The following is a 25,928-nucleotide window of genomic DNA, read 5'->3' on the forward strand; positions in this document are numbered from 1 at the left end:
CCTGGGATGGGGCTGCCCCTGGGGTTGGGAGTTACCATGGATGCCAGAGAGAAGGGCCACTAAGAACCTGGTTTAGCATGGAGAGAAGCTACTTGACCATCAGACTTGAGTTTAAATCCAGCTCCACCACCTGCTGACTGTGCAACCTTGAGGAGGCCTCTTCACCTCCCCAGCCTGAGGCTTCTGTTTGTCAAACAGGCATATTAATTCTCCCCACAGGGATGCTGGGGATGCAAAGAACTGTGAACAGCACTGTCCCTGGTGCCCAGTCAGCCCTCAAAACACAGAAGGCCCTCCCAGCAGACCCCAGGCACAAAGCATCCCCTCATACAGTCTGAAGACTTAGATGGTGGACATCAGGCTGAAGAGTTCTCAACACCTGGACCAGAAGCATATGGTCCACTGGCATCTTTAGCAGAATGAATAAGATGCACACAGAGACAGCATAATAAAATGAATAATTGGATATGGATGGAAGGAAGGAAGGACAGATGGATGAATAGATTGATGAACAGATGGACAGATGGATGGATGAATGGATGGGTGGATGGAAGAAGAGTCAAAAGAGGTAATGAATTGTACACACAGTTGGATGCATGGAAGAGTAGATGAGTTAGTGGATGGATAAATGCATGATGGTTGAACAGACAAGTGAGTGAAAAAAATGAGTGAATTAACAAATGATTGAAGAGCTGACTGATGATGAGTGCATTATTAAAGGGGAAGAAAGAACCCACTACCTAGATGGATGAGTGAATGAGCGAATCCATCACTACCTGAAGGGAACATGGATGTTTTGGGAAGAAGGCCAGTGATCGAGGTCCCTGACCAAGAGTGTGAACCCCAAGCTGGCCCACTGCAGCCTGGCCCCCACCCCAGGGTCTCTGAGCTCCACAGTTGGTGCCTTGTGTGTGGCCTGACCAGCTTCCCTAGAAGTCCTGGTAACTTGGCAAGACTGAAAGAGACACATTTCCCTGCAGCCAGAGAGTGATGGCAGCCATCATGGCCTGCAGGGAGCCACCTCCACATCCACACACCCCCAGACTGTGAAGACAGTGACCTCCTCACTGGTACCTGGGCACAACGGGTGCTGAGCAGGGAGGGCTCTGTTCTCTGGGGAAAATGACTAGCACATGTGCCCCTGTCCAGAGAGGAAGCCAGTGACCACCCCAGTCTCCTGTCCTCCTTGTGGTGAGCACTGAGGTTCAGAGCTTCCTTGGGGCCAGCACAGGCAGCCCTCATAAAGGCTGATAGGCGTGTATGTTTTTTCACTCAGCTGCCCACAGCTCTGCTCAGCCTCACAGGCCCTTCTGCCCTCAAAGCCTCAGTGAGGATAGAAGGGGGCTAGCCTAGTGCTCTTCACTCACTCCTGTTCTTTCTCTATCTTCCTTCTCCAGGGACTTCCAGGCCCCAAAGGAGAAAAGGTAAGTGATGCTGGAAGCTGTCCAGATGCAGTAGGCTGATAAAGGAGGCCAGAAATCTGCCTTCAAACCCCAGCTCCAGAGTGTGACCTTGGGCAAGTTACATCCCCTCCTGGAGCCTTACTTTCCTCATCTGTGAGGTGGGGCTAGTGGTTCCTACCTCCTAAAGTGGTTACAAGGCTTACATTTGACAATTTAAAGTACCTGGAGGGTTGAATCCGAGTTCTCCTGGCACCAGAGTGTAACAAAACTCAAAGCACAGTCTACCCAGAATGATGAGTTTCCAAAATAATCAATCCTGAAAAGGGGAAGGTGCCAGAAGAGCCTGTGGAATTGAACACTGACTGTTGATGGCATTCTTTGTGGGGAGGACACCCCCCCAGGAAAACAAATGGCAGAGAGCTAACCCTTTGCAGCCCTTTGTGAGAAGGTCTTCCCTGACATTTGGCACTAAATGTCACAGTCAGACTCCTGGAGGGCTGGGAACTCCAAGTGACTTGGAGGGGAGCAGGAGAGAGGGGAGACCTGTGTGTCCCACAGTGGAGTCAGGGGAGGGAGGGGCCATAACAGACCTGGGTGTGGTAGAACCGACAGGGCATTTCTAAGGCAGGGCAGGGCAGGGCTGGGCTGAGCTGCGCCACTGCTATGTGGCCCGCATAGGTCAGGGCAGCCAGGGTTCCGGTCCACCCTCAGGGCTGAGCAAGGCACAGGATCTGGTGTTCAGAGCCTCAGGTTTGCATTACAGCTCCACCACCAACTGTGTGGCCTTTGGCAAGTTACCCAGCTCTCTGGGCCTCAGTTTCTCCATCTGTAAATTAAAACCAACCTCTCATGGGGAAGACTGCGTGAGGTAACCGTCTGAATGTTCTTTGTAGATGATGAGACACTCGTGCAGTTGGCAGGTACAGTGATTGCCTTCTTGCCAATTCTGGCTGATGCCACCGAGTCATAGAAATGATTAAGGTAGAGGCTTTGAAAACAGAGAGAAATTGAAGTCTTGGCATCTACTGCTACATAGCATACTGCCCCAAAACTTGGTGGCTTAAAACAGTAAATCAGTTATCATCCCTCATTATTCCCAGGTTCGGGGGTTCCACTCTGCTGTGTCTGGGGGCTGCCAATAGATAACAGACCACCTGGCTCCCAGCCCTGGATCTACTAGCTGTGTGACCTTGAGGAAGTTACTTAGCCTCTCTGTGCCTCAGTTTCCTCATTGGAAATGGAGATGACATAGAACCTTTATGTTTTTTTTCTTAGAATGAAGTGAGACTGTGTATATGAAGCACTGAGCACAGAGCAAATGCTCCACACATGTGAAGTAGTAATAAAAGTAGTGGTGATGTATCACCCTGTTTTTTGTTCCTAGGGTGCACCAGGAGACTTTGGCCCCCGGGTAAGAACTGAGCAAGACCCTCCCCTGATCCCACATGGTTTGTTTCATATCATAATAAGGTATACCTAGCGTTTCTTCTGGATCCCTATGCTTATCACAGAAAAAAGTGAGCAAGCAGCCCCTCCCCACCCGTGGTCTATCTCGCTGCCTGTTTTCACTTCAACATCCGCTCGGTGGAAGCCCCAAGCACCTTGATTTGGCCGAGGCTGCCGTCCCCTGCACAGACAGGGACTCTCTGGCAGACATCCAGTCACCCTTATCACCATAGATGGGCAGACAGTGGGGCTGGCACTGGGCCCAGACTGGAGACTGATCTTCCTGAGGGCAGCTGGCACCCAGGAAGAGGGAAGACTGTGGATGTAGCCAGCAGCCCTGAGCCCAGAGTTCAGCTCTGCCACTTACCAGCTGAGTGACCTGGAGTGAGTCACCTTCCCCTCTGAGACTCAGTTTCTCCAACTGTGAATGGGGATGACATCCTTGACCCCAAGCCACTGAGGTGAAGATTCATGGCAATCAGGAAAGTGGGCACCTGGCACCCCAAGTGGGAACAGTAGATCAGAGTCTCTGTCCAGCCCACTTCTAGCCCTTCATGCCCCCTGAGTCCAGGCACCCAGAAGTGCCTTGTTCCGAACCAGGGTTCTCCTCAACGGAGGCTGAAGCAGAGTGGAGACCTCTGCTGGTTGGGCCCCACAAAGCAGGTCTTGGCAATTTCGTGGGGAGCGTAGCTGGGGATGCCCACTCGTGGATCTCTGTGCAGCTCAGGCTTTCCCCAGGCTGGTGGGGGCATTTCTAAAGGGGCTTCCCAAGAGCAGCATTCTAAGCGGCACGAGACCAGTTAAGAGCTACCTCCAGAACGGAAACAGTAGCACGTCCACTGCATTCTACTGGTCACAGCAGTCACAGGGCCCGCCCAAGTCAAGAGGGTGGAGAAATGGACTCCAGCTCTTGGGGGAGTGCAAGGTCCCATTGAAGAGGAGCCCGTGGGATGGGAGCAAGGATAGCACCCATGTTTGGAGAATGTGTTCCGCCACTTCCAATGACCAGGCTTCCTCTCTCCAGGTGGGGTTAAGTGGCTTTGCCTCCAGAAATAGCCTGGTCGTTTCTAAATCACCCTCCTGCCTTTCTCATCACACACCTCTTTGCCAACTAGATGGTTTTCCCGAGGCTCAGTCCAGGATTTATAAGTAGAGACCATCACGTGTACAATCGCCGAATCCTCAAGGTAGACTGGCGGAGTCTGGGCTGCTGGTGTGTACATTCCCCTCGACTCACCCCACGTTCCCGGGGGAGACCTCAGCCATCCGATCCTGGTGGGAGGAGGAGGAGGAGGCTGACCAGCCTCATTCCAAGTAACTCAGGAGAAGACCCTAAACCTCTTCTAGAACCTGCTCAAGTATCTACACCCATTTTCTGCCTTGGTAAGGAGCTTCCAGGCCAGTGGTTCCCACCCTGAGCCCTTGAGCTATTAAAGGAGCAGCAGTGGGCGGAGTATCTTCAGCTGATTCCTAACACAGTGTAAAATGAGACAGAAATGACCCACGACTATTGCCACTCTGGTTGGGTGACCTTACCAAACTCAGTTGTCTTTTGGCTGGAATTCTATCTTCTTGGTCAGGACCCTGGCTGAGTCAGACTGATCAGAAGATCTGCATGGTGGACATTGCGAGCTTCAGTTAATTTTTTAATTAGGAAAACAAGTGAGCTATGTCTTAAGTGCAGTGGTCTAGAGAACCAAGTTCTCTCATATCGTGGGGTCACAGATGAAAAATACTGTCTAAAAGAGACTCTTGCCTCAGTGGTCAGAGGAGACAGTGCCTTTCCTAGCTCTGTAACCTTGGGTAAATGATTACATTCTCTGACCACTGGCTACTCCATCTGTAAAATGGGACAATAGCAGTGCCCTGGCCAGGTGGTCGCAGGGTTAGGTGAGATAACCTCCAGGTAGGCCTCACTCCTCAGAGCTTGGGCACACAGCAGGGGCCCAATCCACAAAAGGCTTCTTCCTTTCTTGGTGACAGGAAGGTTAGGAACTGCTGGCACTGAGCCAGATGTGCCACATTACTGTGTCCTGAGCCAGTGCTGGGCGGGCACCACTGAGGCAGCAGGAAGTGCTGGGGGCACTGTGGTCTCTCCTCCTCTCCTCCTTGCAGGTGGGGCCACAAGGTGAGGGCTCTGGCTGCCTGAGGTCTGACCCATTACTAACACTGCCAAGAGTGAGGGATGTGGTGCTGCATGAGAGAGATGGTGTGGTCCTTTGTCGCTCTTTTTTTTTTTTTTTTTTGAGATAATTAAGAATTCACAGGCAGTTGTAATAAATAATACCCCGTGTACCCATCATCCAATTTCCCCCAGTGGTGACATCTTGCATTGCTGTAGTACAACCTCACAACCAGGAAATTGACACTGATATAATCTGCCAACCTTATTCCATTTTCACCCATTTTACTTATTTGTGCGTCTACTTATTTCCATGCAATTTTATCACCCTTGAGATTTGTGCAACCACCACCCAAAGATCCCTCCTGCTATCTTTTTATAGCTGTAGTTACCTCCCTCCCTGCCCCCATGCCTAACCCCTGGCAACCACTGATCTGTGCTCCATCTCTATAAATTTGCATTCCAAGAATCTCAGAATCTCATGTAGATGCAGTCATCTAGTAGCCAACTTCTGAGATTGGCTTTTTTCACTCAGCATAAATCTTTTGAGATGCATCCAAGTTGCTACATGTGTCAGTACTTTGTTCCTTTCTATTTACTGCTGAGCAGTATTCCATGACATGGATGTACCCCAGTTGTTTAATCATTCACCATTGAAGGACATTTGGATTGTTTCCTGTTTGGAGCTATTATGAATAAAGCTGCTGTGAACATTCATGTATGGGCTTTTGTGTGAACATGTTTCTGTTTATCTGGGACAAATGCCCAAGGGTGTGCCTCTATCACTTAATAAAGCAGGAGCTGACCAACCAGGAAGGTCTTTCAGGAGGCTTACAGTCCCCATTCCAGAAGGAAGGGCGCTGGTTGGGCACTTGTGCTTTGTCCCACACCTAGTGTGTCTCATCTCTCACCTAAACACCGTAGCTGGGCTTCAGGCACTGAGAGCTGGAGACATGGAGCATGCCATGGAGTGTACAAGATCTTCTTGGCCTCTTATGCAGAGGTATAGGGACCTGTCCCTTTGTGTGGCCACCAAGAAGTGGCAAGAGGCCCAATAACAAACCCCTTTCCTCTGAGCCTGCCAAGGGCTGGGAAGGTGAAGGCATCTGGCCGCCCATCTGAGGAGGCCTCTCTCTGAGGCCAGAACCCCTTCCCCTCAGCCTCAGAGTCATGCTGGGCCCCATCTCTTTCAGGGAGATCAAGGGCAAGATGGAGCTGCTGGGCCTCCAGGGCCCCCAGGACCCCCTGGGGCCCGGGGCCCTCCTGGCGACACTGGGAAAGATGGCCCCAGGGGAGCACCAGGCCCAGTGGTAAGAGAGAGCACGGAGCTGGACCACCTAGGACGTGGTTCTGTACTTACCAAAACTCCAAACCCTGATCCTAGAATCAATGCCAACCCTAGCCCTATCCCAAACACCCACCCAGACTCTTACTCCAGTCACACCTTAAATCTGACACTAACCAGGTCCTTAACCCCAATTTAGACCTTGACCCCAAACTCACTCCCAAATCCAGATCCACACCCCCAATTCAGATTGTTATCCAGACCCTAACTCTCACCCCTACAGACTCTGACCCAGCTCTTATCCCCACAATCTAACCCCACATAGATTCATAGACCCTAACCCTAACCTTGGTTATAGTCTCAGTCCCAATCTACAGCCGGAGACCCCTATGAGGCTGCTGTCTCTGCAGATCTCTACCAACCTCTTCTCCCTCTCTCTCTCTCTCCCTCTCAGTCTCTCTCTCTTTCTTTTTATCTCTCTGCTTTTTCTTTACCTCTCTCTCTCTTTCTCCTACTAACTAAGCCTCAGTTGTCCTCCCATAGTCCTAACCCCAATACCGGAGGCCAAATCTCATTGTACTGCCTCTTTCCTTCACCCAGGGGCTCCAACCTGTACTTTCCCACCAAACTGCCACCAGGGTCCCCTGTCAGGGAAGCTACTCAATTGTCTCACCAATTCCTCATCATGTTGGGCATATAATTCCCTGAGTCTCAACTTTCTTGTCTGTGGGGTGGGGACAGTGATGCCCACTTTTCAGAAGTTTGGTGAGGACAAAATGTACTTGCAGCCCCAGCCCAGGGTCTGGCGGGAGATGGGGGCTCAGTCAACTGTGAGCCCCTGCCTCCCCTCATTGCTCTCCTCTTATGCCTCCTCAGGGTGCCAAAGGAGAAGCTGGACAAGATGGCGAGACGGTCAGTATCCAGGGCATTTCAGAGGTCCGGACTGGCAGGACCGTGGTTCCAGGCCCAGAAGCCCCTCTCCCACACACACCCACATCGGGGTTGGGTGTGCGGCTGTATGTGTGTGCACACCTGCACTCTTGCCCCCCCACCACCTGTGGGGAGCAGATGGGCCAGGACTCCAGCCCCAGCAGAATTCTCACAGACCCAGACCCCTGGGAGGGAGCCTGCAGTCCACTTGTCACTGCTTGAGATATAAAGCAGATTTCTGTCCAAGATACGAATGGGTGGCACAGCCGGGTTCCAGAGACAGCTCTGCCTGCCCTCTGGGACTTGGTGTCACCCTTTATAAAACAAGGATGCTAAGGAAGACAGCCCGGGAGCCCTGTCTGGGATCACGTTTAACACCCCTTCTTCTCTCATTCCAGGGCCCGAGTGGACCCCCAGGGCCCAAGGTAAGCTCCTCTCACTTCTGTCTCAGGCCTGGGGTGGGGGGCTCCCTCACCCCACCACCTTCCCCTCCCCCACCCCCACTGAAGCCAAAGTGGCAGGGTTAGAAGACCAAGTTCTGTAACCTTAGGCAAGTGACCTCATCTCTCTGTGCCTCAGTTTACTCATCTGTCAAATGGGGTCATGATAAACTTTTCCTGCCTTTCCTTCACAGCAAGTTGTGAGGATCGAATAATAAAATCCATTAGCTTGTCAGCTCTCTTTTCTTCCCTCCTTGAGCAGCACCTGCCAGGGTGGGAAGGCAGGCTATGGTCCTCCCTGAAGGAGCCAGAGCCCCTGGACTGAGCAGGAGGGAAAGGTGGGAGAGGAGCCCCCTTTAGTGAGTGCCTGCTGGGAGTCAAGGGCCTTCAATGCATTCCCTCTAATCTCACAACCACCCTCTGAGGCTGGGGGAGTCAGGGCCCCTCTTACAGGAGCAGTGACTTGCCCAGGGTCACTCAGCTTGGGAGGGACCAGGTCAGGGTCGGAGTGGAGTCCAAGACCGTCAGCCCCAGCACCCACATGCATCTCTCTGAGGGGCTCGGGGGTCTCTGGGCTGCGCTGGATGGGGGTCATCTGGGCCACTTCTACCAGAGGAGCAGGCACCTGGTGTCCAGGTGGCTCTGATATCTCTTGCATCCCCACTGTCTCCCCTGCAGGGTGAGCCCAGTGTTCCTGGAAAGAAGGTGGGGGTGGCTGTGGATGGCCTTCTTGGCAGGGATGTGGGAAGTGGCTGGAGAGAAGGGCAGGGGCTGGGCATGGCGGAACCCAACCTAAGTCCTGACTGTGGGTGGCGGCTCTGACCTCTGTCTCTGAAGCCAGGATCTCATTCATTCATTCATTCACTCATTCACTCACTCTTAGAGAAATACATCAAACACATACAATTACTCAAACATATCAGATTTGTTCCCATGTCAAATTGGTTCTCGAAAAGTGATCCCTGGATCAGCAGTACCAGCGTCACTGGGGGCTCATTAGACATGTGTGTTCGGGGCCCATCCCGGAGGCCCCGAGTCAGAGACACTGGGGGTGGGCGTGCTCTGTTCAGGCAGCCCCCTGAGTGGTGCTGACATGTGCTCAAGTTTGGGAACCACTGACCCAGATTAATCTTCCCCCATTGCTTCCCATGGCTGGGCCTCCTCCTCCTCTTCCTCCTACTGGGCTCAGCAAAGCTGCCCCCTCCTCCGGGGGACCGTCCGCAGCCACCTACTGAAACACATGCTCTCCCTGAGTCCCTCTCTATCCCACCATTCTCTTATATTCTCTTGTCTACTTCCCGGCATGGGGCTATGAATTTATCTGGATATTTCCTTGCCCTCAGTCTCCTCTGACTCATTGAGCAGGGACCCCATCTGCCTGGCTTGCAGAGGGTGCTCAGAGATGTTTGCTGATGGAGGGAATGAATTCCCTCTCCTTCACCCACCCATCCATTCCTTCTGCACACACCTGCTAAGGTGTGCTCTGGGCTAGTGGGGACAGGGGACAGAGGTGGATCTGACCCCACCCCTGCCCTAGAGTTACGAAGAGGGGAGAGGGGTGCTGCCCCAACCCAGTATGACCAGTGCTGCTGCCAGGAGTGGACTGGTGTGCTGGGGAGTACAGAGGGGGGATGGCCAACTGACTGCCAGAGGACCCAGCCAGTGTGTGCAGGTTGAGGGCTGCAGCCTCCACTGTTCTCTCCTCAGGGGGATGATGGGACACCAGGCCAGCCAGGGCTCCCAGGACCCTCAGGGCCCAAGGTAGGTACATGTCCCTCCCTCAGTGGTCCCCCTGCCTCCCACCTCCCCAGTTCCCACCTGCCTGGTGAAGCCCTACGCTGCCCTTTCACATCATGGCACATGGGTTGATGACCAGGACAGGCCAGAGGGAGGCAAGCAGTAAGGCCAGGGTCCCACTCACCAACGGGCCTGGCAAGTCACCCAAGCCATTTGCCTCCCCTCACACCCTCAAGTCTTCTGGTTCTCATCTTAGGTGGCCCCACTCTACCCAGTCCCCAAGGCAGGAACTGGGTATCTTCCTTGCTTCCCCAACCCCTTAAGACAACCACCAAATCCTGGCCAGCCTGCCTCCAAACTGGCTGAGCCCCTGAGCTGCTCCAACCATACGCCAAGACCAAACCAGAAGGGGCCTTGGTCCTGAGTCCTCTGGGCTGCACTGAGCCTATGCCCCCCAACCCACGGCTGGGCTCAGGCACGTTCTCAGGAATTACTCTGGAAGCCCACAGACCCAGGCAGCCCCCAGCCTGCCCCCAGCGCTCTCTCACAGCACACGCCTCTGTTGCAGGGCAAGCCAGGGAGCGCGGGGCCTCAGGGAGAGAATGGCGTGGACAGAGCCCTGGGGCCCAAGGTGACATCACAGTCCACTGCTCTGGTTCCCAAAGGCCCATCACGGGGGAGATGGGTTTCACCTCCAATTCGCCCTTTTAAGTTGGGAGTCCAGGAGGTCCCAGGCCCAGGGGTCTTGTTTGATTGACAATCAGAAGCCCACCTGGGGGCGGGTAGCAGTGGGTCTGGGTGAGTGATGAGGCCTCCACTGTGTAGCCTTGGGCTTCTGGGCCTCAGTGGCCCATCTCTACACAACGAGGGGTCAGAGGAAGGTCTCACAGGCCCTCCCTCAGGGAGCCCCATTCCTGGGATGCCAGTCATGTCCACTCGGCCCTGTGTCCTTTGGGGAAGGGGGGACTAGAGTGGGCAGGGGAACTTTTGGCTTCAGCCCTGCACACCTGGCTGCAACCATGTGTCTCCACAGGGGGAGCCCGGCCAGCCAGGCGCCGATGGAGCCACAGGGCCGCGGGTAAGCCGTCTTCCCCCAGCCACATCAGTGGGATCCAGGGGCCTGATTCCTTCTGAAGCCCCCTGTCCCCCAGAGACCCCAGAAGAGCTGGCAGGAACTGGGAGTCTTTTTTTAATAATAATAATTCATTAGTGATTTTTTTTTTTTTTTTTTTGCTTTTAGTCTCATAATACATGCTTTTGGTAAAATGTTCAACTATGGATGTGAAAATAAGAGTCCCGTCCTCTCCCCTCTTCTCCTCCTCCCCAGGAAAGTGTCTGCCCTCCCAGACTCTTTTCTTGGCGTATTCAAACATAGACCTCGATTTGCGACATATGGCATTACCCTCCCCCTGTGGGGCCTTGCCTTTCCCCCAGCCCCACATCACCGTTCACCCCTGTCTCTGGAGCACAGCCACCGCAGCTGGTTCCAGATCTTTTGTGATGAGCCCCTATCAACACCCTTTTAGAACTACATCCCAGCCCCTGTTATTGGCCCTGAGATTTTGGGCAATCACATCCCCATTATGCTCCCAGAGGCAGCCTTCCTCCTCCAAAACACAAGTCTAAGCCCACAGCCTGGTCGTGCAGGTGGCCAGGGAATTGGATTAAGCATTGAGTGTGGGAATTCAGTGTACACCTTACAGTTCCGTGAAGGCCATGACCGTGGAGGCAGCTGGCAAATGATGCCCTGGCCTGGGTCTCTCCATCCTGCGCAGATGGCCTCAGGCCTGACCAAAGTGCTCACAGACCCCGCTGCTCTCCTAGCAGAGAAGAGTCCAGTGGGGAGGTGAGGTTCAGATGAAAGGTGAGGTTCCAGCAGCAGTGCACATGCCTGTGAGGATGCGTGCCTGTGTGAACACATGCATGTGCAACACATACATGTGGACATGTGTGTAGGGGGGGGTGTGCTCAGAACCAGGAGCGAATGGGAGTGTCAGTGCCTGGTGTGTGCAGTCTCCACCTGAGGTTAAGAAACTGAGATACAAGGGCAGCATCCAGCCGGCATGTCTTTAATTGGCCCGCGCAGTGTTTTGGAGGGTTTGGGTGTTTTTGTTTGTTTGCCAACATTTAAAAATCTGAAGCACTTCACATCAAAATCAGACTCTCCATTTTCTCTCAAGAACGCAGGGATGGACCTCAGTGGGCTTCAGTTCCCACGTGAAGGCAAATCACAGCCACCCCCAGGCTAGGCGGAGGTGTGTTCCTCAGTTGGCCCCAGGCATCCCCCTTCCCTTGTGTCACCCCCTGCCTGGCCCCTGGATTGCTCAGTCAGGGTGCCAGTGCCTGAGAGAATGCAAGAAGACACCATGCTGGGGCCGCCCAGGGTACAGCTGAGAGCTGACCCACAGCTCACTGGCCTGTGTGCAGCCCTGGTTACTAGGTTCTCTGGGTAAGACAGAAATGACTACCATGCTTTTCCCTGAAATTCTTCCTCTTCTTTCTGCCTCAGGGTGCCCCAGGCCTCAAGGGTGAGCAAGGAGACACGGTGGTAATTGACTACGATGGCAGGATCTTGGATGCCCTTATGGTAGTGTTCCTGGTAGACCCTGATACACCCTTGCTGTTTGTTTTCTGAGGGAATATTCATTTACTTTGTGTATAAGTCCTGCACCTCTTTACACAAGGGACCAGTGGCAGCTTAACAAAAGGCTCCACATTCACCAGGTGCCTGATATGGAAGTCAACGCTGTGTGGAGACCCACACGATGCTGAGAGAGCTACTGTAAATGGGGCCCATGTGGCCCTGAGCTCCTCAGAGGCCAAGACAAAAAGGGAAGCTCACCCTTCAGAAGCAGGAGGCAGGGCCTCCCTGGGGCCTTCCTAGGGAACACAGGCTGGAGGGGGCTGGGTCTTCTAATGACCTCTGGGGGAGAAGAGTGTGGCAAGGCCTGTACTGGGAGGCTCAGGAGATGTATGGCCTCTGAGCCCTGCCCCAGTGCTGGGCAAACTTGGGACCCATCACTGGTAGAGTGAGGGGTTGGGTGCCAGCTGCTCACAGGTACCAGGGAGGGGAGCTAGGGTGGGGAAAGGTGGTCCTCAGAGACAAGACTGGGTGTCAGCACCTAATCCCACCTGAGCTTCAATTTCAGTTATCTCCTACAGGCCTCAGGGAAGCACAAGCTGATGGTAATGTGCCCACCCCAGGCCTGCATGGCGTGGTGTGGTGTGACGTGGCCCAAGGGCATGCATGTGCATGAGCCGCATGGAGAAGCCCTATGAGCTCAGAGAGGCGGGAAGTGGATTTTGGATGCCAGCCGGGGACAATGACTGGATTCAATGGGCAGTGGGCAGACACAGATGGGTGAAGGGAATGGTATGAAAGGTGGGGTTAGCTAGAGGCAGGGAGGCCACCAGGGAGGCATGTGCTGGGCCTGAACCTGGAGAAGGGTGGGTGGAATGGAGGAAGGTTGCAAGACCAGGGGCATCTCAATGGAGGAGCCAACAAGAAGGCACAGGTTGCAAGATATTGGAAGTGTTCATCAACAGATGAATGGATAAAGAAGATGTGTGTGTATATATATACACACACATACAATGGAATTCTACTCAGATATTTTAAAAAAATGAAATTTTGCCATTTGCAACAACATGGATGGACTTGGAGGGTATTATGCTAAGTGAAATAAGTTGGACAGAGAAAGACAAATACTATATGATATCACTTATATGTGGAATCTAAAAAATACAACAAACTAGTGAATATAACAAAAAATAAGACTCATACATATAGAGAACAAACTAGTGGTTACCAGTGGGGAGAAGGAAGTGGGGAGGGGTAATATAGGGGTAAGGGGTTAAGAAGTACAAACTATTATGTTTAAAATAAGCTACAAGGATATATTGTACAACACAGGGAACATAACCAATATTTTGTAATAACTATAACTAGAGTATAACCTTTAAAAATTTGAATCACTATTTTGTACACCTATAACTTATATAATATTGTACATTAACTATACCTCAGTTGTTAAAAAGTGGGGGCAGGTTAGTGAGAGGAGGTGGAGGGAAGAGACCTGGAACTTGCTGGGCTGGGGGCTGGGCAGTTGCAGCCTTTGTGAAGGGGCATGAGTATGGCGGGTAATGGTGGGCGGCGGGCCTGTGGGAGACCTGGGTGGGGACAGGAATTTGGGAGTGAAGACACCATCTCCTCCCAGTGAAACCGAGGGATGCCCAGGACCAGCAGACAGCACCAGAGTTCACAGGAGAGGCAGAGAGCACGGTGCTAGGCCACTGGTGGGAATGTGATCTTTGGCTGGCCTTGAATGCCAGCAAGGGTTTTACACTTGTTTCTAGAGGCAATGGGGGAGCCATCGCAGGATCTTGAGCAGGAGTGTGTTGTGACAAAACCTATACTGAGAGCAGAGGGGTTCTGGGCCCTTCGTGGCAATTAGACACTGTGATGTCTTACCCGATACCTGGTGCGGTCTGCCTGGCCTCCCCCAAGACACAAGGCCTGACCTGACTAGGTGGGAAGGGGGCTATAAGGGTCACTGCTGCCTCCAGATGTAGGGGTGGGTGGGGAGTGATGGGGAGGCCCCACCTGAATACTGACCCCTTGACTTTCACACACAGGGTCCTCCTGGGCCACAGGGGCCCCCCGGGCCACCAGGGATCCCTGGAGCCAAGGTCAGTGCAGATGTAGCTATGTGGTCCCCCCAGGCCCCTGTCTCCAGGGCCCACCTCCCCTCTCCCCTCTGCCTCTGCTTCTCTCCCAGCACCCTGGCCTGGCTTCTGGGGCTCAGAGAAAGTGGCCCTGCTCCTTCCTAACCAAGCTGGGTGCCTTCTTCTTGCCCCTGGGTTCTCCCTGGGATCATTCACACGTGTAATCCATAAACGGCCCCTCATGACGTCACAAAGTCCTGTAGATTCCATAGGCATTCCTATGGCCTGCGTGCATCCTTTACACCTGCCCACTTGGCTCAGGAGAAGGAGCCCAAGACTTTGAAATCAGGCAGGGTCTGGTCTCTGCCATCATCCCTGGGCTGTGTGGCCTGGAGCCTCAGCTTCCAAATCTGTAACCTACCAACCTACTATAGCCACGGGCTGCACCTGCCCATAGGGGCTGAGGAAATGGAGGAGAGGGTGGTTGGTGCCTGGCACTGTGCTGGACACCCAGTGAGCATCTTCTTGAAGCTCCAACTGCAGGGACCCAACCCAGGGCTGGTGTGCTGGTCAGGGGAAGCAGCCTGGCCACAAATTCCTGCCAGGGGCTGTGGGACACCATAACCCCCCTTGCTGTCTATTCCCTTCCAGGGCGAACTCGGATTGCCTGGTGCTCCAGGAATCGACGGAGAGAAGGTCTCTGGGCCTTTTATTTCCTTGGTGATGCCGGTGCTTGGCGTCGGACTGTGTGTGTGTGTGTGTGTGTGTGTGTGTGTGTGTGTGTGTGCGCGCGCGCGTGTGCGTGTGCGCAGAGTTGGAGAGAGGCAACAGAACAGAGTGGGCTCTGGAGCCTGTGTGCAAATCCTGGTTCTGCCCGTAGACCTCAGGCAAGCTACTCACTTTCTGGCAGCCTTAGTTCCTCACCCACAGGTGAAGATGGTATAACAGGGCTGCCATGAGGGTTAAATAACTGTGTATGGAACACACCTGAGAGCAGTGCCCGCATGTAATAGCAAAGAGTCTTCAAATGTTAGCTAAAAGTATCACTGTCGTTATTGATATTATTCCAAGTGTACATGTGTGTGTGTGATCCTACATAGACTCGACAGTGTCCATGAGAACCACTTAACATTCATGGGTGTGCTTTAGCACTGGGTCCCTCATGTGTGGCACACAGTGGACGTTACAAAATTGGTTGAATGAGGGAATACGGTGGCTGGAAGGGTGACTGAGGGATGGTTGGTTGTATGTGGGGCTCCCACCATTGGCTCCTGAGATATGAGCACAAGGTTGGCCCCAAACCCCATATGCGCCCCTTGGTAGCTGCCCAGTCCCAGTCCCACTTGCTCTACCCCCTCCACGCCCTGCGCCACCCTGCACCCCTGCTTGCAGTGAGGCACGCTAGGGGCTGCCCCTTCTCTGTCTCCGACCAGGCCCCTCTGCTCATTCATCACCTGGTCTGGAGAGGAGGACCCACAAGGAGGAGGTGGGGATCTGGCTTGGCCTGGACTAAGCTCTGGGGACCTGCCAGCATTGGGGGGAGGGAAAGTGCCTACTGTACCTTGTTCTGTGGTTTTCAGGGTCCCAAAGGACAGAAAGGAGACCCAGGAGAAGCCGGGCCGATAGGACCCAAAGGGGAAGCAGGAGAGATGGGCCTGTCAGGCCTCCCGGTATGTGGCTGGGTGGGCCTCACCCTACTTGCCCCACGCAGGGGTCCCAAGGTGAATGCGTGTCCCCCACGGTGGCTGCCAGGGGCTGGGGCCCTACGGTCCTAGTCTCAGCCCAGCCCTGGCCCACCGAGCCTTTGAAGGGAAGCTCTGGGCTGCCCTAACTCTGAGCCCCCACTAACTCCTCTGTAGAAGGACCTACCACTTACCTCCCAAGGCCTCCTTAAGGTGAAATAAGGAGGCCTCGCCTAGTGTCCGGTGGTTAGACTGGGAGCTCTGACAGCCCACGTTTGCATTCTGCTCCATCTCTTACTGACTCTGGAACCCTGTGCAAGTGACCTAACCTCCCTGGGCCTCAGTTTCCTCAGCTCTAAAATGGGGGTGAATAAAAAGAAACGAAATTGAGTAATTTGTAGTGAGGTAGATGGACCTAGAGTCTGTCATACAGAGTGAAGTAAGTCAGAAAGAGAAAAACAAATACCATATACTAACACATATATATGGAATCTAAAAAAAAAAATGGTTATGAAGAACCTAGGGGCAGGACAGAAATAAAGACGCAGACGTAGAGAATGGACTTGAGGACATGGGGAGGGGAAGGGTAAGCTGGGACGAAGTGAGAGAGTGGCATGGACATATATACACTACCAAATGGAAAATCGATAGCTAGTGGGAAGCAGCCACATAGCACAGGGAGATCAGCTCCGTGCTTTGTGACCACCTAGAAGGGTGGGATAGGGAGGGTGGGAGGGAGACACAAGAGGGAGGAGATATGGGGATGTATGTATGTGTATAGCCGACTCATTTTGTTATAAAGCAGAAACTAACACACCATTGTAAAGCAATTATACTCCAATAAAGATGTTAAAAATTAATTAATTTAATTTAATTAAAATGGGGGTGATAATCTCCCACTCCTACAAGGGAACACATGGACAGGGCTGAGAATGATTGGCTAACATGTGATAAATACCTTCTGTCACCATCATTTTTAGCACTGCTCTTGTCATGCGTGGCTAGGTGCGAAGAGCTGCCACCACTACATACCCATTGTCCATCCATGAGGCTTACTCAGCTAGAGAGCTGGTGCCAGGATTTGAACTTCAGGTCTTTACTTCCAGAGCCCCTGGCTGCCCCCGCCCCACAGGAAACAAACCCACTGATTTAAGGAAAACTATTTTAAGCTGCAATGGCCAACTTATTGCTGCTGCCCAGAAGCCTTATGGGGGAAGGAAGGGGAGGTGCTGAGCCCCATGGATGGTGATTTTGGTGATGGACAGAAAAGGCTCAAGGCCATCCTATCCTGCAGGGTGCCGACGGCCCCAAGGGGGAGAAGGGAGATCCGGCATCTGACAACCTACAGGAGAGCCTGGTAAGGGGGCTGCTGATGATCTCTGCTGTGGGCTGGCTGGGGCCCTGAGCCTTGGGACACAAGGGCCACCTGGCCTGACCAAGCCCAGGGCAGTGAGGGAGGGGGAGGGGGAGCCTGAGGCCTGTCTTTGAACCCAAAGGCCAGCACTGGGCCTCCCACCAGGCAGAGCCCTCCTGGGGGCAGCAGGGAGCTCGGCGCCCATACCCAGGCAGTGCTCCTCCAATGTCCGATGAACTCAAGTGTGGGTGAGTGAGGGATGACGGGGCGATGGGTGACTAATCCACCTCTGACCCTTCCTAGGCCCAGATCATAGTGGAACCAGGGCCCCCAGGCCCCCCTGGTCCCCCAGGCCCCATGGTAAGAATGTTTGGCTTGAAGCAGCTGGGATACGAAGAGGGTGGTGGGCTCAGGCCCAGGGGAAGAGAGGATACCCCAGAGCGGGGGGGCACATCAGACAAGGAGGGCAGAGCCCAAGTCTGGGCTTGGGAGGCCACAGAGGTCAGGGCCACAGGGGCCAGTGAGTGGCCTGCAAGCCTATGTGGCCACTGCAACAGGGCCTGACCTGGAGGTCTGGACCCATCCTGATGGCCTTTCTGACCTGCTTTCCCCTCCTTCTCCAGGGCCTTCAGGGAATCCAGGGTCCCAAGGTGAGTCCTAAAGCATGGGTAGGAGCCCCTCCCACTTGCTGCTGGCTCACAGCCTGGACAGTTCCAAAACGTCTTGCTAGTAGGCAAAGCGAGGGCCCCATGCTCGGCCCTGGACCAGCCCTGCATCTTCCCAGGGCCTGGCCATTCACAATCCCCTATAGAATAATCCCGCTGATGCCCCCCACCCAACACTTGGCCTCTCCATTCCTTGCCCCCTCCCCTAGTGCACATCTGTCTTTCAACTGCCCACACCTGGATATGAGGTCTTGGGTTTGGTGTATATTACATAAAGTCATGTCCTCTGCTCTTAAATTAAAGCTGTGAGTGTGGCCTGACCATGTGCCCTGTCCCAGAGAGGCCAGCTGGCCTCCCTGCATCTCCCTAGTTTGGGAGAGCACATCTCTGCTTCCCAAGCTCAGATGCTGAATGGGACCTCAGAATCATGGAATCCCAGAGCTGAGCAGGGCCGGGCATGTGGCCATACCAGATGTGCTGCTTCTGGTTCTGTTTTGTCCCGAGGCCTCCCCAGATCATGTTTAGAAGAAGCAGCTGCTGTCAGGGATGAGGTCCAAGACTGGGACTCAGAAATGCAGTTGCCACTCAGCCCTGCCACTCCCTGGCTGTACAACTGGGCCTGTCCCTGCCCCTCTCTGTCCCTCTGTTTCCTCATCTGTGAAATGGGTGTGACCATAACCACCTTCCATGATTACTGAAAAAGTCCACATGTGAGAAAAGGTAAAATGTGCACACCCACATTCTGATTATTTGCACAAGAAGGGAGCCAGGGCCAGGCCTGTCAGAGCTTGGAGTCTGTCCCTCTGCCCTCTACACCTCGGTTCCCGCACAGGCCCCAAGCTTTCCTGTCCTGCCATCTGTCTGGCCCCCTTAACTGGTGTCTCCCCTTTGCTTCCAGGGCTTGGACGGAGCAAAGGGAGAGAAGGGCATGTCGGGTGAGAGAGGATCCAGTGGCCTGCCTGTGAGTGTCATGAGCCTTGTTTGTCCTTAGAGGTGCTAATTTCTATAACTGTCATGCCTCTTGACCCATTCCTTTTCCACCCAGGGGCCAGCTGGCCCACCAGGCCTTATTGGGCTGCCAGGAACCAAAGGAGAGAAGGTAACATCCTTCCTTTAATGCCCCCCAACTATCGTGTCACTCAGTCCTGGGGGCTCAACCCCTGCACTTCACTGGTCCCTGGGGCCAGAATTCAGGTTCTGTGGACAATTCACAGGGCTGAACTTCCCAGCAGCTGTGTTCCCAGCACCTCCTTCTCAGCCCTCTCACATCTCCTCTTTGTCTATTCTCAGGGCCGACCCGGGGAGCCAGGACTAGATGTAAGTATTTCACCGTTCACTGTGACTGGGTCCCTCCCATGTGTAAGTTTTGCCCTCATGCTGCCCATACAGTAACTTGATCTGGTTAGCTTGGATGTATTCCCCTTCCCCATGGCTGGGACTACAACTGACTCGTTCTGCCCACATCCCCATTGCTAAGTCCAACACACAGCCCAGAGTAGGCGCTTTGTTGATGGATGGATGGATGGATGGGTGGATGAAGGATGGGTGGATGGTGGGTAAATGAGCGATGGATATAAATAAATGATGGATGTAAATGAATGATGGATCATGGATCATGGATGTATGAATAGTAAGTGAATAGATGATGGATGGAGGATGGTGGAGGATGGATGGAGGATAGAGAATGGATGGATGATCCATTGGAGTAGGGAGGTGGGAATAGCAGTGAGGAGCCTGTTGCAATATCCTGGTGAAAGATGACGAGGCTTCAGCTAGTGCAGTACTGTGGGAAGGAGAGAAGGAGAAGTATTAACCCAGTGTTGATTGGATCAAGAGACAGAAAGCACAATTTAAACTGGTTTAAACTGACTCATACCTGAAAAATCCAGATGTATGACACATAGATCCAGGGCTCAAGTGTGTCAACATGACCCAACCTCTCATTCTCTCTTGTCTCTGCTTCCTCTGTGTAGTCATCATTCCAGTTTCCACATGGTGATGAGATGGAGCCAAGAGCTCCAGACCTGCATCCCCCTCGGTCCAAATCCTGGAGAAAGGCATTTGCCTCACTCTCTACTCTTTGAGAAAAAGTCTTATCAACTCTCCTTGGCCCCAGCTAGGTTAATGCTGAAATGTCACTTGCCATAAGAATGCAGTGCCCTGACTGGCCAGCCTGCTCACATGCTCCATCCTGGAGCTGGTGGTGGAGTTGGTGAATTGTGAGAAGGGAGGGTGGTTCCCAGGAAAATCAGGTAGCTATTGCAAGGGAAATGGTGACCAGATGCAGGCAGGGCTGCAAGGGCTCTGGCGTCCACCCTAGACTTTAAGGAGAAAATGTCACCATGGAAAGCACCTGCAGACAAGGAAGAGGAAGAACTCTAGACTGACTTTCTGACTGGGAGGGCCACGTTACATCGATGAGGAGGGTCAGGAGAAGACACTGATGAATCCAGCTCAGGCTGTGGACCCAGGGAGGTAGTGGGGGTGGAGCAAAAGGGACTCCGTGGCCACAGCTGCTCTCTGGGAGGCCTGGAGCTCAGAGTGGCATCTTAAAGCCACACCTACCTGCTCTACCTGGCAAACTCCTGGCACCCACTCCACCAGGTCCTGCTGAAATGGGGAGCCTGCTCGGAAGCCTTACCTGACCTCACACCTGGACAGAAGAGCCCCTCTCCCTGGGACCCCATGGTATCTGGTTCAGACCTCTGTCACTGACCATTGATCATCATCTTCTGCACCCCACTGCCTGCCATGTTAGACTGTGTACCTTTGTACCTGCAGGGTTTTAATTTATGGGGGTGACTTAGTGATGACACAGAGTGGCCTAATGCCTTTGACAGAAGAACTTATAGCTTACATTTCCCAGGGAAATGGCATGTCCCACATGGGGCCACATGGAGACGCAGCAGTTTTCGTTGGCAGGCAGTAAGGAGTGAGGAAAAAGCCTAGGCCAGGGCTTTTATTGGTGTTTCTATGGGAAAAGCAAGGCAGAGCAGAGTAAACAGTTTAGGACTAGCTAGTTTAAATAATCCTGGCAGGCTTTGGGCTATATAGTCTCTTGTTGCCTGCTACCTGGTCCTGGCATGATTTGGGCCAGGGGAAATATTGACTTGGTGTGTGAGTTAGATAGAGTGGGTAGTTGGGGGATTGGTTGGTTTGCATCTGAAAGGCATGCTCCCAGCCTAGCCCTTTGCTATATGTAAGAGTTGACTACCCCTGGGAGAGGCAGCCTCTCCCTAGCCAGCAAGATTTTGAGGATATCAATGTATCATATTTCTAAAAACAATGTAATAAATATAAGAGGGAACATATCAAATCTGATTTTCTGCCCTCAGCATTCGGCCCAAAGCCCAGTTCCTAGTTGATGCTTAGAAATGTTGGTTGGGTAGATGAACAGATGGACAAATGGATGGATGGGTGGGTGGGCATATGAGTTTGAGCCAAAGGTAGAGAACAGAGGGCACCATTACTTGGTCTGCTGAAGATGGTGATAAAAACTTACATGGGTTTCCTGTGTCTCTGTCCCCAGCCAAGCCTGGGCCAATGCATGCTGCATCTGACTTGACATAAGAGAAAGCCCCTTGCTAGCGGTTCTGCCTGAGGGCTTCCATCCAGAAACAACAACAGTGTTCTACTTTGGAGGAAGCAGTGCTGGTGTCCTGAATGCATGTTTTCTCTAAGTCATCCTGGTACCCAGCATCTGTGTCACCTAGGAGCTGGGGCTGGTCCAGCTTGTACCACGAATATGCGTGGAGGGAAGGGGCAAAGGTGGATCGGAGAGGAGCAGAGATGAACAGATAAGCAGAACAGACCTCAAATTTCATCATCAGGTTTAACCTTTAATCCTTTTGTCAGGGTTTCCCTGGACCTCGAGGAGAGAAAGGCGACCGGAGCGAGCGTGGAGAGAAGGTGAGGGAGGTGGAGAGAAAGTGAGGGGCAGCTGGAGAGAAGGTGAGGGCAGGAGGAAAGAAGGAGGGAGGCAAGTGAAGAGAAGGAGAGAGCAGGCAGAAAAGAAAGGAGGTGGGAGACAGGAAGCAAGCAGAGAGAAGGCGAGGTGGGCGGGAGGAGGTAGGGCCAAAAGGCTGGGATGCGGGCAGCAGGGCAGGGGTGGCTGCCGGCCCCAGGCCCATCTCTCTGAAGGGCATTGGGGGTGCCCTGGGCCTGGCAGCCACCGCCACACCCCATCTCCCTTCTTGCACAGGGGGAGCGCGGTGTCCCCGGTCGGAAAGGAATGAAAGGCCAGAAGGGCGAGCCGGGACCCCCAGGCCTGGACCAGCCATGTCCAGTGGTACGTGTTGGCGAGACGTGGGAGCCCCAACCCAGGTCTTTGCTGACTCCTGCCAGGGTGGGGCCATGTCTTCCCTGTACTCAGAACTCAGCTGCAAGTCCCAGGGGCCCCATGGGTCCCACCCTGGGGGGCCCACACTGCAGGGCCACCCCTGCTGTCTCTGCTGTCATGGTGGCTCCTCTTGCTCTGGTCCTGACCCCTCCATGGGCAAGGCTGAGGACCCACCCTGTCTATAGAGAGGGAGGCCTGGTCAGGGACAGAGCTTCCTTGGACCTAAAGGGGGATGGGACCACCCTCACCTCTCTGGGAGTTTCTCCCGTCCCAGAGGAGGCTTTTGCTGGTCTGGGTAGCCCCACACTCATCCCCTGCATCCCCTCCACATTCCCCAAAGCCCCATCTGTGAAGGGAACTTCACAGCCTTTCTCCTCTCCTGCTTCTTTACAACAGCCTCTCATGGCCCACCAGACTCAGTACCTGAAATAACCAAAGTTTGGTTCTCTTTTTCTAGAAGGCAGGGAGGGTTTACTTGTCAAACTCTTCCAGTGGAGCTCAGAAAAGACAGGAAAAACAAAACAGCTGAGTTCTCATACTAAAACTCACCAGATACTCACATCTGGCCTTCCCCGCCAGGGACACGGAGCCATGTGGTGTACCCCTTCCAAAGGGGGGTCAGGAGCAGGGACCCCCGAAGCCCAGTCCTCTGACCTCTAGTGGGTCATTTGGCCCTCTGTTCCTCAATCTCCTCATCCATGCAATGGAGGTGCTAATCCCTAGCTCCAGATGGCTTTGAGGAGGCAATGGGAAAAACAGAAAGAGCAGAGCAGGAGGCAAGCACACACTGAAAGGTCCAGCGACAGCAGGGGAACAGGGTGGCCCAGCCCCGCAGCCTCGGGCCCTGGGCCAAGACTTCCCTCCAAGTCATTAAGCCTTTGTCTTTGAAACAGGAGAATCTTAAATGCGGAGGCAGGCGAGGGGCGCCAGGCTCCAGGGGCCTGGAGAGGGGCAGCAGACCCTGCCCTGCGGTACGCGGCCTGGCCTGCTGTGTGCTGTGTGCCATGCTGTGCTGGGCATTCTGAGCTGCCTGTGCCCGCTGCTCTGCCCTGCCTTCCTCCATTCTGCCTGCCTTTCCATTCTTCCCCCTCCTCCCCACTTCCCTTTGAGTCCCAGCCTCTGCCCCTGGTGGATGCATGGCAGTGCCGGGGGTGTGCTCCCACATGCCTGAGGTCTGCCTGTGTGCTTTGGAACGGAGTGAAGTGTGGTCCACTACAGCATCCACCAGGGACACTAGGCTGACTGACGGGTCAGCCTTTGTCCGTCTCCATCTCCCCACCTCTGGACCACCTGAAGGAACCCACCCCCCTGCTTGTGTCTGGTGCCTCCAGACGATCCCCACCCCAACCCCACACACACACCTCCCCACCCCGGCCCAGTGTCCACCCTGACCTCAACCTCCCCTGTCTGCCACTCAGATCCAGACACAGGCACCAGGACAGGCCAAAAGGGAATCCCATTTCCTAAACTGTCCTTCAAATACTCTTGGACACATGACTGAGAGCTCTCAGGCCCCCGGTGTGAGCTGTTAGAGCCACTGTCACAGCTGCCAGACAGAAAGCCATGCAGCCCCTCGCAAGGACCAGGGCCAGGCCCTACTCCTGGCCTGTGGATGTCTGGCATGATGCCCTGTACTCCATGGTGTCCTGGTTCTGCCTATAGCACATATGTCCCAGCAAAGCCCATGGGGGCACACTTGGAATACGCACAGAGAGGGGCTGCCATGTCCCATGACCTGACTACCCAGGTGGACAGGGCAGGCATTCGGGCCCTGCCTCAGTGGGGTCCGGTGGCCTGAGGTGGCAGCTCCCTACACCTGGGGCAGGAGTGTGTAGGGCCCTGACCAGCCCCCCATCCTTGTCATTGAAACCTTCTTCCTTTCCAGGGCCCTGATGGGCTGCCCGTGCCTGGCTGCTGGCATAAGGTACTTTGCAGGGAAGAGTCTCCAGGGCAGGCTGGGAGGAGTGGGGGGCCCAGGGGGCCTCAGGGCTGGGTGCCTGCTGCTCCCCACACAGTGACTGAACAGCCAGGTCTCCCCTAGATGACCCTAGATTTGACTCTCCCATCACGTGGCCCAAGGCCCAGGGCTGTGATCCTAGGTGGTTGTGCACAGACCACCCTCTTGGTCATAAAGGGCTCACTCAACGCCTGGCCCGGCCAGTGCAAAGCCATCAGCACCCCCTGGGACTTTGTCCATACCGCCCCCCTGAGAGGGGGTGGAATCCAGGAGATTGGGGTGAGAGGATTGGGGGCATGCAGACCAGGGGCAGGGCCTCTGGGGCTTCCCGGTCCCCTCCTCACCTTCAGTCTTTCCCTCCTTTTCCAGTGACCCCAAGCACGCATCTCACAACCTGTACAGATCCGTGTGGACATTTTTAATTTTTGTAAAAACAAAACAGTAATATATTGATCTTTTTTCACGGGATGCACCACCGTACCTGTGGCCTTTTGACATTTGAGAGTGTGCCCAGCCCAGCCCCAGAATGATCAGCACGTGAAGCTGCCAGGAAAGTGGACAGGCCCATTGGGGGCAATGTGTACTTGAGGGGCACCCTCAGGACTTGGCTTTCCCGGGAAGAAGATGAAGGTGAAAGTGCCTGGCTCAGGAGAGGCTGCAAAGATGTCAGGTTGGGCCTTCAGTCACCTGATTAGCAGAGACTCTGGCTGTCCCGCTGCCCTGCAAGAGCCTGCCCTCTGAAGCTCTGGAGCCCAGGATCCACACCATCCAAAAAGGCTCAGGGCATGAATGGCAAATGCAGCTGCTCCTGGCCTCTCTGGCCTCTGCACTCAGCCACAGCCAGCTGACAGGACTCCCACCCACCACTTGTAGCTGGACACGGGGAGCTGTGGGAAGCACCCTAAGGGGTTGAGCCCCCGCCAAGTTCCGTAGGCCTCAGGAACCAGCCTGCCTTCCGTGAGAACAAGTGTCCTCTGGCCGGGAGTGGAGGCCAAGCACTGTGATAACTACCACATGGACCCAGCAGCAGGGAGCCCTATGATCCCGAAATGTGGAGGTCCCAGGCTGGAATGTCTGTTGTTCTTGTCTCTCCACCACCCACAGCAGGGACCTGATGGGACTTTGCCAGCCTGAGGAGATGGACCCCAAGCTCAGAGTTGGCGTCTCACCGACCCCAAGGCTTCCACCCAGGGGAACTCTGGTCAGCCTGCCAAAAATGAGTCCTCCGAGTGAGCTATGCAAATGAAGAGAGCCTCGGGGCTGCTTCCAGGCCTGCCTAAGTAGGGCACCTATGCCCTGAGCCAGTGATGCTCTGAGAAGAGGCTTCCCCACCTCTGACAAGGGTTCCCGGCCACCAGCTCCAGCCCAACCACTTGCCTACCCCCTCTGTGTAGATGGAAATTGTTGCGTGAAATAAACAACAAATGTGTGTCTTGGATATGCCTGTCCTTGCAGACTGCCCCTAGCACCATACCTAGGTGAGGTTTCAGCCTGGCTTTTGCTGGGTGGGGAGGGATAAGGGAACTCTCCTTGGGCCAGAGCCACCCCAGAAACCAGAGGAAGTAGTTCACAGCAAAGATGGGGTTTAGAGTTAGGAAGACACAGACTCAAGGCCTAGCCCTGCTACATACCAGCTGAGACTTCTGTGCAGTCACCCATGTCAGTGAGCCCCTGTGTTTCCTCTGAACTCATGACCCATGACTGCTGCATAACAAATCACCCTAAAATTTGTTGCCTTAAAACAATGATCCTTGGAACGTAGAAAAACGGTACAGATGAACCAGTTTGCAGGGCAGAAATAGAGACACAGCTGTAGAGAACAAACGTATGGACGCCAAGGGGGGAAAGTCGGGGGAGGATGAATTGGGAGATTGGGATTGACATGTATACCCTAATATGTATA

General features: G+C 54.0%; 1 protein-coding gene across 1 annotated transcript in view; it reads left to right on the top strand.

The window, feature by feature from the left end:
- The window catches only part of COL23A1 (collagen type XXIII alpha 1 chain), a 352,859-nt gene extending 327,398 nt beyond the window's left edge, over nt 1–25,461 (top strand). The window contains exons 7-27 of the mRNA XM_067732638.1: nt 1,398–1,424; nt 2,788–2,814; nt 6,165–6,281; nt 7,133–7,168; nt 7,585–7,611; nt 9,334–9,387; nt 10,397–10,441; nt 11,873–11,950; nt 13,999–14,052; nt 14,680–14,724; nt 15,609–15,698; nt 17,005–17,067; nt 17,368–17,424; nt 17,688–17,714; nt 18,628–18,690; nt 18,775–18,828; nt 19,020–19,046; nt 21,585–21,638; nt 21,931–22,017; nt 23,954–23,992; nt 24,395–25,461. Coding sequence (XP_067588739.1) covers nt 1,398–1,424; nt 2,788–2,814; nt 6,165–6,281; nt 7,133–7,168; nt 7,585–7,611; nt 9,334–9,387; nt 10,397–10,441; nt 11,873–11,950; nt 13,999–14,052; nt 14,680–14,724; nt 15,609–15,698; nt 17,005–17,067; nt 17,368–17,424; nt 17,688–17,714; nt 18,628–18,690; nt 18,775–18,828; nt 19,020–19,046; nt 21,585–21,638; nt 21,931–22,017; nt 23,954–23,992; nt 24,395–24,397 — 1,074 coding nt within the window. The 3' untranslated portion in view covers nt 24,398–25,461. The remainder of the gene's footprint in view (nt 1–1,397; nt 1,425–2,787; nt 2,815–6,164; nt 6,282–7,132; nt 7,169–7,584; nt 7,612–9,333; nt 9,388–10,396; nt 10,442–11,872; nt 11,951–13,998; nt 14,053–14,679; nt 14,725–15,608; nt 15,699–17,004; nt 17,068–17,367; nt 17,425–17,687; nt 17,715–18,627; nt 18,691–18,774; nt 18,829–19,019; nt 19,047–21,584; nt 21,639–21,930; nt 22,018–23,953; nt 23,993–24,394) is intronic.
- Nucleotides 25,462–25,928: the final 467 nt, after the last annotated feature.

This window comes from Pseudorca crassidens, chromosome 3, assembly GCF_039906515.1.
Source record: "Pseudorca crassidens isolate mPseCra1 chromosome 3, mPseCra1.hap1, whole genome shotgun sequence".
Classification (NCBI taxonomy): Eukaryota; Metazoa; Chordata; class Mammalia; order Artiodactyla; family Delphinidae; genus Pseudorca; species Pseudorca crassidens.